Genomic DNA, 11,043 nt, shown 5'->3' on the forward strand with positions numbered 1-11,043 from the left:
GGTGCTACTTAAGGTAGCAGAACAGAGCCTTAAAAAAAATAAAAAAAAACCATGACTAGCACTTCTAGGATTCAAAATCCATAGTGGAAACATCTGTCAGGAGACTTGGGAGGGGAAAGAAGGGAGATGATTTTCCTAAATAGCAACAGTGAGAAGCTGCTGAAGAACAAATCTCTCTACAGTGGTAGGTTGGGCCACAACTTAAGATAGAATGTGTTGCTGTACTCGCTGGCCATGGGAGTGTGAACCTGGAAGGAGTATTTCCACTACAGCTTTCAAGATGGTCTTTTTAAGGGTAATGAACTGTGAAAAACTAGATTTTAAAAACAGAAGATCCTTTCAGTGATGACTTGGTGATCTGCTTTAATGAACACTCAGTGGAAATAACAAATAACACTAGCTAAAAATTTGACCATGAGAAAATAGATTTCAGCCTGAAAACAAGAGGCTTAAAGCATAAATATGTGAACAAGTGGATTAGTCCTATATTTTTATTCTTGTATGTCTCAGGGTCTTCTAGATGTTCACCAGTGTTGAGCTAAATGGCCAACAATCCAGTATTTTAAAGCTCAGTATTCATTGTTCTCCTGATAATTTAAAAAGCAGGGCTCCTGGTGATTGTACCCATCACTTCAGTGTTCTGACCTTGGACAGCATTTTTGAAGGACTTTTTTTTGACAGTTCTCTCCTTCCTTTTCCAGAATTACTTCCCCAGCAAACAAGATATTTTGCTGGCCAGAAAAGCCACGAAGGGGATCGTAGAGCATGATTTCATCATTAAAAAAATTCCTTTCAAGATGGTGGACGTAGGTGGACAGAGATCTCAGCGTCAGAAATGGTTCCAGTGCTTTGATGGAATAACTTCCATTCTGTTCATGGTCTCCTCCAGCGAATACGATCAGGTTCTCATGGAAGACAGGCGCACAAACAGACTCGTGGAGTCCATGAATATCTTTGAGACAATAGTCAACAACAAGCTTTTCTTTAACGTTTCTATTATCCTATTCCTCAACAAGATGGATCTTCTTGTCGAGAAGGTAAAGACTGTCAGCATTAAGAAGTATTTCTCGGACTTCAAGGGCGACCCTCACAGGCTGGAGGACGTGCAGCGTTACCTGGTGCAGTGCTTCGACAGGAAGAGGAGGAACCGCTCCAAGCCGCTCTTCCACCACTTCACCACGGCCATAGACACGGAGAACATCCGCTTCGTGTTCCACGCCGTGAAGGACACGATCCTGCAGGAGAACCTGAAGGATATCATGTTGCAGTGAAGGAGAGCAGCGGGTGTTCTGTTACAATTTTGCTGGAGGGTTAGATCAAAGTTTTTATCCTTTCTTTACGGCCCCTGCATGCGGTGTAGGACCCATGCGAATTCCTTGGCTCAGGAATGCTGTAAACTAGCCAGTCCAAACAGGAGCTATAGGCCGGAGGAGTCACACGTTGATGTTAGCTACTGAATCATTTGGACTAGAAACACTACTGAACCCTGGCCATGGTAGGTTCTGTACCAGTTTTGGGACGCTGAACAACACGACCACCTTCTGCCTTCTTAGAAAAAAAAGAAATCTCTGACAAACCATGTATGGAAGACACGTTGTTTTAAGTGAATACGCTCATTTTTCAGAGACACTAGTCGTACAAACTGCCTTTTTTTTAATATTTTTTGTAGTTTGGAGGTGCTGAATCAATCAAACTAATCTAAACATAATGAGATTGGCAGCTGTATTGGAGAATGTTAATGGAAGTTCTGTTGTTAACCCTTAGGAATATAACCAGATCTTGTGTGCGTGTTCAGCTTTGCCAAGGGTCAACAGTCCACTCACCGAGGTGGATGCACAGCTCTTGTCTGAAGGTTTTACCTGAGTCTCCTGGGGCAGAAGTCTAAAGCTGTGTGAGGAAACTCATGTTGGAGTGAATGGGATGGGAAGTTGACATCCTCACTAATATGGAGAAGGGTTTATTTTGCACTATAGGTGAAGGTTGTTCCATCATGGGAATACTGATTTCCTTGGTGAAGCAGCCTGTGCTGGAGCACCCAACACGTATCTGCACAGTGGGTGCTCGAGTGGGATGGAAACCCAGCACTGTTCTCACCGTGGGCAGTGTGTGTGAAGGTTCAGTATCTCGTGTGACAGGGCTTCATCTACACTCAGAGGTCTGAAAGTTGATCAAACTCTAAAGCAAAGGTTTTGGTAGCACAGCAGCTGCTTGATTAGTCCCAACAGCTGACCTTATAGGAAGACTGAACACCCTAGAGATCCCAGCTTTTCCAGCTGCACTGATGTGTTTGGACAGCAAGACCTTGCTGTGAAATTAGCCTTTAATCTGTGTCTTAATGGGATCTTTAGCCTATAGTAATGCACATGTAACTCTGAGCACAGCTGAGTTTGGAGTTGCCAGTTTTGGGCAGTGGTTTGTGTGTAAAATGGAAAGAGGCTGTGAATAATGTTGATCTGAACTCCGAATTTCCTTGTGCTCTCAATCTCTGTCAGGTGCCTTTTTTTGTGTACAGACATTGAATCTTTTCTACTACAGTGGGGTACATGGACAAACCGAAGATATTGTAGTGCTATCCTTTAGGTAACTCTCAAACATACTTTACTGTGCAATTTTTGTCATAGTTTTTATCCCAGAATAAAACCTGAAGGGCTGTTTGTACCCATAAAAAGTCAGCAGATTCCCTGGAGTTCTTATCCCCTTTGAGCCTGTAATGGCATGTCAAAACAAGCAATGTTTTACTTCAGCTGGTAATCCCATGGGAAATGCGGTCAAAGAAAAGTCCCGTTCCGTTGTCCTTTCATGTTAATTTGGATAAAATCTGGAATCTTTCTTCCCCTCTGAAGCTTGCAGATGTTCCTATCAGTATTTTTGTGTAGTTGCCTGATGTAGCAGCCCCTTGGCTTTCTTTGTGCAGGCTCCAGAGTGGAAAAGCTGTGGCTGTGTCAGTGCTTGTTAACGGGCACAGTACTGAGGTAAGAAGCAACTGAAAAGTTGCAGATGGGAAAATCCTAACTTAAATTTGAGCAAACTTAAAAGAGGAATTAGTTTCCTTGCAACGAGTCTTATTTTGCCAGGACCAACTTGTCTTTTTAAATATTTATTCATTTCTAACCTTGAAGGAGAAAAATCTTGTGACTCTTAATAGTCAGACGTGAGGAAAATCTTAAGATTATTACATTTGAAAAGGTAAATGTTCCAACACGGTGTGATGCAGACAAGTTTACTCATCACATAAGGTTGGTTTCTCTAAGCCCACTTGTTTGGCTGAAGGCTAAGGCTGCTTTCAAAGCTTTCAGATGTTTTCTGAGTTCTTGGTAGTGGTTTTCACTTCACACAAGACACTGGGAAAGAGAAGGCAGTTGTGGGCTGACCTGACTTCTAGGTTGACTTGACTTCAGTTCTTAGTTTGCTGTAAGCTTTATTCTTTCACTAAATTTTCCAGATGGGTTAATATTATGCTTGTTTTCTCAAATGAGTTAAACATTCCCTTTCAACTGTTTTTTTTTCTCAAGAATTACCTCAATTTTTTTTTGTCTGAATCTACTGTAGTTTTACCTGGAGGCATAGCATGGAATTTCCTGTTCTGTTTTTCTCTTGATACTCATCCATGGTTTTGTATCCTTAGTCACCTTATGGATTTAAAACTCTCAACAGAGCTAAAAATGCAACTTTTATTTTAAGTAACCTAAAATCTGCACCTGGAAAAGAAACAGCATGAGATATCTCATATTGAGCTCTCAAGCTTTTTTTTTTTGTTACAATATGGCAGTTTTGCACACTAAGTCAGTTTTAGGGAGCCAGTTTGCTCATCTTATGGCCATTGTTGCCTTTCTTCTTTTTATTAATGAAATGGGCCTAAGTTAGGGGCTAATCAGCAGTTTGGCTCTGTGGGCTCAGTGTTCTGTCAGATTTGGATGGTGATGAATCACAGCAGGAACCCAAGATCAGGAAACTCTTTTTGCAAAAGTCAAGCACTTCTCAAGTTTGCCAAGCTGGTGGCCCGTGAGTAAAAAAGGACGTGGGGGATGGTTTTAAGTGTCAGCTTTCTCTGCAAAATACACTCCACTTCTTGCCACAGCTGAGGGGTTTTGTGTTTTGGGTTTTTTCAAGATAAGTTGTAGTATAGTAAAGCCAGAAAATCATGTTATGGTAAATCAGTTAATTACTAAAGCAGACCTTAGGTAGGTGAGGTTGTTCAAACATCTCGGGACAGGCTTGGTTGGTTGCCTTAGTCCTTTCACCAGAAACAAATAGAAAACTTTATTTTAAGTGACATCCTGGAGAACTTTGCAGGTAAACACAGCTGGAGAGAACACCTCTTTTTGTTAACTTTATAGGCTTATTGTTAGTTTGGCTGCTCAGGAAATGGGTCACAGGCAGGATGATAATCAAATGGAGACCTTGAACAACTGCAGTTGTTTTTTTTTAAAGAAAAAAGCAGCTTTTTGCTGTCCCTCCTCTGCCACCCCGGGGTCAGTGGCCAGTGATGGAGTGTTGCAGACGGGTTGTCTCTCTTAAGCACAAAGGGAGGAAGTGCTTCCAGCATGTGCCTGTGGGAGAGACTTACATAATCTTGCAGTTTAAGTAGAAAAACTAACTCAGTGGGAGTATTTATCAAACACTACTTTGTGTTTGTTGTCCTCAAAACAGGCTTGAAGCTACCAGGTGTGTCAGTCAGTCCCATTCCTTCAGACTGCAGTGCTGTCGTTCTCTGAACAGTTCTTGGATGCACTGCAAGGTGACACAGGGAATTGGAATTAAAAAGGAAGAATGGTTTTCTGGAAGTGACATATTTAATAGGCACTTGTCACTTCGAAGGAATTAAGTGGTTCTTAATGTCTAAAATTAATTAATATTGGTTATGGAATTGAAGTTACTGGCCACATTCTACAAGTCAGAGATTCTTTCAGTTTGATACAAAGAATTGATCTTACTAAATATGGCAGCATGGATTATTTGACTTATTTACCTGATGATGTATATTATTTTTTCAATTATTGCTGTGTAAAACTTAGAACTAGGCATGTTACAAGTGTGAAGGAGCTCCTGCAGATGACCATTTCCAGGCTTTCTGAGGCAGCTGAAGCCTGAACCTCAGCCAGGCAGGCAGAGTGGAGAATCTAATAGCAAAGGAACTGTAGGGAGATGGAGTAGGAAGAGCTCACTTGTATATGGCACTGCGGACACAAATGGAATTCGACCAGGAGAGCTAAAATATGGTGTGAAAAACAGTGCATTTGAAAAGTGTGTCCCATCCTGTCCATGTGTCCCCTCACCCCCCAGGTATTCACCCATCCTGGTTACTGTGACCTGCAAAGAATTATGGAATTGAAGAAATTAAAGGAATAGACACAGAACCACTGAAAAAACAGCAGCTTTCTTTAGTGAGCCACAGCTGCCATAGAACAGCATCTTAGAGAACAAGTCCTCTGCTGCCTTTAGATGGATGTCTTTGTATTAACTATATTTTAACTTATGTTTTGGAGTCTTTCCTCTGCATGTACCTCTTTACTTCTGGGAAAAAAAAAAGTAGTTCTGCTGCATGGACCTACAGGATTTCTGTGAAAGGCCCCTCTGATTTTCAAGCAGTGGGTTTTGACACCTGACTTAGCTTGGTTCGTGTCATCAAATTTTCAGGAGTATCTGCTGGATTGATGGATGATTTGATGCACACCAGCTTGAGAGACAAGCATGATATGCAACAACACCTCCACACAGTGCAGTTTGTCTTGTCGGCCAAACCCTGATCTCTCATGACAAGAACTGTAAGTTTAGTTGTAGCCTCTTTTCTCTATCCTTTTTCTAGTACAAAATTGCGTGGTGTAGTCAGGGGTTTAATATAGCACTGCCAACTCTTTACCTCATACTCCAATTCTGTTACACAAAGCGGTGGGTGGGGTGTTTCAGTAGCAACTATAAAACATCTGTGCCTGCTTTTGTAAATGAGCTTTTAAGAGTTTTTTAGAGAGCATCCATTATGGATCAGGAAGACTGGCATGGTCTGGGCCAGACTTGGCCTGGGTTAATACTGACTCCACTCAGTTCTAGACGACGACTGTCTAGCCTAGTGAGGAATAATTGGTAAGACAATACAAAACCTAGTGCTTTTTAATAATACCTGTTTTGTAATTAGCTGGAGTGATCTCTGCTTTGTGCTGTGAAGTGGGCACTTCTTTGTTTTAACACTAACCTTTTTTTACATAGATGGAAATGAGTAAAGCCAGGACATTTGAAGCTGAAACTGCTGCTGTGCTACCAGGTGATGCTGGCCCTGTGCTCATCTTGGTGGTTGGGCAGTTCAGCGCGATTCTTGACGTTTTTATCTTTCTAATGGCATTTGGAAAGCGGTGTTGAAGTTTGTCTGTGTGTCTATGCTTGTTTTCTTATGGGGTGGGGAGTGTGGAGGTACTAGATTGTCAGTGCTAGTGGTTCTGTGCCTGGCTTGAGGAACTGTATCACAGCCCAGCTCTTGGCATTTGTCTGACGGTCGTCTCTTCTGTCTGGTGTGAAAATACTCAGTCAGAGGGGGGGGAAAAAAGAGCAGCACTGACTTCCAAGGTGGGCATTCTGGTAAAAAAAGCCAAAGTATGTTGGAAGGGAGCAGGAGAGGGGAGCTAGTTTCTAAACAGATCCCAAAAGCTGATGGTGCTTGAAGACTGACTGTACTGAAGTGAAATGCCATCTGCACTGACCCGAAAGCTTTGAGTGACTCCAGAGAGCTATTGGCTGTGAATTAAGAACAGCAGGCTGGCAAGGCTGGCCCTGCCATTGCAAATATCTCTTCATCTGTTCATAACTGGGTGCTAAAACTCAATTTTTACTAAAATACACTATGCAGATCTCTGGCCAGACAGTGCATCTTACTCCTTCCTGACAGCTTCTTAAACTTTCTTCAAGATACCAGAGCATGAGAAGGTAAGAGACCTGGGTAAGAGGCTGTTTCCGTTATTTGAATAAAAACTACATGTGATGGAGAGCAAAAGTAGAGAGCATCTTTTGAGGGAAGTGACAGGTTTGGAGTAGCACAGATTCTCTGCCGATGCTTCCCGTCAATCTCTTGTGCTGAGCTCGTGTGCAGGTGGTTGGGCACAAAGGCTGAGAGGAGACAGAAGGGAGAAGGGGGATGTGGAAGAGAAATGCTCTGTTGGGAGCTCACAAGACTTGGAAAGGTGGTTGGTGGACTAAGGTTTGGAAATGTGTGTTCGAACTCCCGTTTGCATTGAAGCCATTAACTCTCCGTAGGATAACGAGCGCCCCTCCAGTGAACAGCTTGTGTTCCCTGGAACGTGGAGTGAGCTTGAGCTGTTGATACACATTCAAAAGTATTTCTGGAGGCTGTGCTGAACATGGCTAGTGTTTCTTGCCCTAGTGATGAGTTGTCTCGTTTGTGGAACCAATATGTACGAAAGCAAACTGACAAAACACCAGGTTATCTCGTGACACGACCACGTAGCTTAGGAAGCCAAGTAATGTTATCTTCTATTCTGCAATGTACTTGCTCTCTGGTGCCTATGCATTAACACACATACTATGCAACATCAGTCTTTTTTTTAAACCAGTTCACTGCATTGGGCAACAAAGGCCTGAGTTTAGCCTTAATTTTCTTAACAATTCACAGGAAAGTACTTTAAAAACAGTGACAAACTAAAAGAAGGTGAAAAATGCATGAAGTAAAAGCACAGTTCCAGACTGCTCACGTAAGTGTCTTTCTAGCACCAAAACAGCATCTGTGATAGAAGCAGCTACTTGCTGTAATAGTTGCAACTTATGAAAACTGTGTACTAGATAAAATTATATTGTGATGTGTAAAAAGTGTATTTTATAGCTTTGGTGACTTAGTTTACTGTTTTGTATATATGAATTTTATAAATCTATTAAAACTTGACTTGTTATACTGTTCTTTATGGGTTTTATCTTTTCACCAGAGTCTGAAGTGACCTTTTTTTGCTTTATTCAAAAATTTTCTGCGAGAGAAATGCTTTTTGAATAAATTACAGCGTGGAACTACAGCTGTCATGGAGTGAAATCTCTGTGTACAATCTCTGGGTATCTCCACCTCTCCACTTCTGGGCTGAGTCATTCTTCCTGCATCCAGGAGCTAAGGCTGGTGAGACATTAACCTGTATAAAACTCGTAACTCATTCTCTGTAGTGTTCCAGGAGCTGATTCTGGGGCATTAGCACTGATGGGAAGTGGGAGGAGAGACACAGCTGGAGTTTGCTTATGTATTTGAAGCTCAGCAAGAGCAGATAATTAAGCCTGTGGAGTTGGCAGCACCTGTTAGAGATTCCTCTCTGCTGTGCAGCATCTGGCAATAAATAGCCATGGGAACTGTACTTGCTGCTTTCCCAGTGCCAGTCCTCTCTTCTGAACTCACTTGTGTGCCCTGGTGCCTTGTGCAGCACTGCAGAACCATCGACCTTCGGAGAGTCACCAGTGTCCCTGTCACATGGCAGTGCCATCCTGTGCCAGCTAATGCTGCCAGAACTCCAGCTCCAGTTCTCAGGAATGCTGTTCACCTTTCCTTGCCTGTACTTGAAAAGGTCACATCTGGCAGACTCCTGTGGCAAGTCTTAGTTGTTTCTTGTGTGAACTGTTAATGCCAGATCAGTTCCACTGGCAGGGGCACAATTCAGGATCCTTCATGGAGTGTTGTTTGTCCTCTTTACTGATCGTTGGAAGTGTAGTTTGGGAATGATTGTCTCTTTGTCCCTGGAGTCGATGAGCACTTTCAGGTTATGTGTATTGTCAGCGTTCAGCACCTCTGACAGTGAGGGCAGATGAATTGCAAACTCAGGGTGCACTAATAGGAGGTTTCCAGGTGTGATCACGTACTTGGAAATCTGGAAAGCTCTCAGCAACAGCAGCAGCTCCACATGATCTCCTTGGTCAGCTCTGTGAAAGCAAATTGGCCCTTTTCAGAGCAAGAATATTCCTGGGAGGTGTTCCTTGCACAGATGCTGCTCCATGAGTGCAGAGGCTGAAGCAGTTGGTTCTGCAGGTAGGTTTGCTCACAGTGCCAGTGAATGTTTGTACCCCAGGGAGAGCCTAAACTCCATATATTAGCTTGGAATTCTCTTTCCCAGACAGCTACCTCTTAATCGAGCATCTCTTCTGTAATTTCAATAATCCAGCACTCAGAAGATAAAAGGGAAAACATGTCTGTTTCCCCAGGGAGAGGCTTCTCTAAAATGCAAAGTATAGCTTGCATTTTTTGCTTTAGTGCACAAGGTGGAAGGTTTGGGGAGAGGTTATAGTAATATTTAAGTATTTGTTAGAACTCTTTGAGGAGAGAAATTAAATCCTTGTGGTTTCTAGCTCCAGCCTGGTATCTCATTATCCTGTACAGACCTGGGAGGAAGTTTGCTCAAGTTACTAATACCAGATTTCTTGCCACTTTTCCCAAGACTGGCTGGCATCTTGGGAAGCTGCATGGTGTTAAGGGAGGAAGACTGTTCAGGGATTTTTACAAAAAATGGCTTTCCTTTAAAGCCTCAGCTCTGCACAGCAGAAACAGACTTTAGTGAAAAGTATCATTTTTAGGGGAGGGAGGTGGTCACAGCCACTGTTAAGTCACAGAGTGCTGGATGCTGCTAATGAAGTCGGTACAGGAGGCTGGTTTGTCCTCTCCCACCTTTGCAAGCTGTTGTAGGCAATTTCACCCCCAACTGGTAAAGAGTAAGGGGTTACATGCTGGGGTTTTTTCCTGTGGACAGTTGTGTTGTATTCCCCCTCTTCAGTTACAGCAAGTTCTTGTTTTCAGAGTAGGAGTGGAATGTTCTGCCTGTTTATTCTTGGGAGAAGATATTTGTCTTTACGAGCTCGTAAAGCTATTAAAAGACTGTGTTTTCTGCTCTCTTCGGAATTACAGACTTCAGAAGTTGCTTCAAAACAAGTCTCCTTGAGCTTGGGGCAGAAGGGGTGTGACTGAGCTGCTTTGATGGTGGAGGATGCTCTAGGTAGCCACAGGATGGTGTGGTCTGGGAGATGTAGCCTCTTGTAGCCAACTCCAATCCTGGCTGCTGACGTACAAGTGACTTCTGGGTGTGCATTGATATATATATAGAGTACCCTGTACCCTCCTCCCTGCTGATGGTTGATCCATAGCTTGACCTTCTAAAGTGACTCCTAATTATCTCATCTGTATTTCAGTTCCACGGCTTACTCAGCAGCTTATTAACTGCAAGTTGTGCTGCTGTTCCCACAGCTTTCCAAGTAGAAGTATCTCCCCAGAAACCTGCTGCTTAAAATGCAGGAAATCTTATTTAGGGGCTTATCTTGAAGTTGTTTTACTACTTAGTCCTCTGTCAGCTGTTGTCTGCCCCCCTACAACTCTGGCATGTGCAGAGAAGAGTAGGAATCGTGCCTTTGAGCTTTAGTTTTGGTTATAACCTTCATTTTCTGTATAACCTTGGCCTGTCCTTTTATTGTTCTGAGACCCAGGTTGCCTCCAGTCCTTGCTCATACTGGTGTAGTGTAGTCCAGGTGCAAAGTACTACTTACAGGCCCTGTGCTGTAATTTACAGCAGCACCTCTGGAAACCTTTGCTGGTGTGAACAGTAGCTGCGTCCACGGGAATGTCTTTGCATGACCAAACCCTGCAGTGTTAACATTGCAGGAACTCCTCTGCTCCAGCTGCCTGAGACTTAAAAGGGTTTTTAGCTGCTTTTCTGCCTTTCACTGCAAAGCTGCCTCTGGCTTGTGGATCCTGCTGAGCTGCCCAGGTGAAGCTCTGAGTTGCCATGCTCATCTGCTTCTTACCTGGAGCACTTCTGGACAAGCTGAGTGGGTAAGTGGTGATTCTGTCAGTGATGGTGTCAGAAATATCTGTTATTGCTCTTGAGCAGGAACTCCTGCTCTCACAGCAGCACTCAGGTGAGTCTGTAAGTGAAGTGTCACAAGGAAGTTTCCCACCTGTAACTTCTACCAGCAGGTCATTTGTTTCTGTGCCACCCCTGTCCTCTTTGTCTTTGGACTTTTATCATAGAAAGCTGCCCCTTTCCCTTAGGCAGGGCTGTCATCATGAGTTTACGGCCTCTTTCT

The 11,043-nt window shown here is 43.1% G+C and overlaps 1 protein-coding gene across 1 annotated transcript in view; it reads left to right on the top strand.

The window, feature by feature from the left end:
* The window catches only part of GNA12 (G protein subunit alpha 12), a 41,777-nt gene extending 33,878 nt beyond the window's left edge, over nucleotides 1–7,899 (top strand). Inside the window, exon 4 of the mRNA XM_050317849.1 lies at nucleotides 702–7,899. Coding sequence (XP_050173806.1) covers nucleotides 702–1,271 — 570 coding nt within the window. The 3' untranslated portion in view covers nucleotides 1,272–7,899. The remainder of the gene's footprint in view (nucleotides 1–701) is intronic.
* The last annotated feature ends 3,144 nt before the right edge of the window (nucleotides 7,900–11,043 follow it).

The sequence above is a fragment of the Myiozetetes cayanensis genome, unplaced genomic scaffold (assembly GCF_022539395.1).
Source record: "Myiozetetes cayanensis isolate MyiCay16 unplaced genomic scaffold, myiCay2020 scf20-37, whole genome shotgun sequence".
Taxonomy (NCBI): Eukaryota; Metazoa; Chordata; class Aves; order Passeriformes; family Tyrannidae; genus Myiozetetes; species Myiozetetes cayanensis.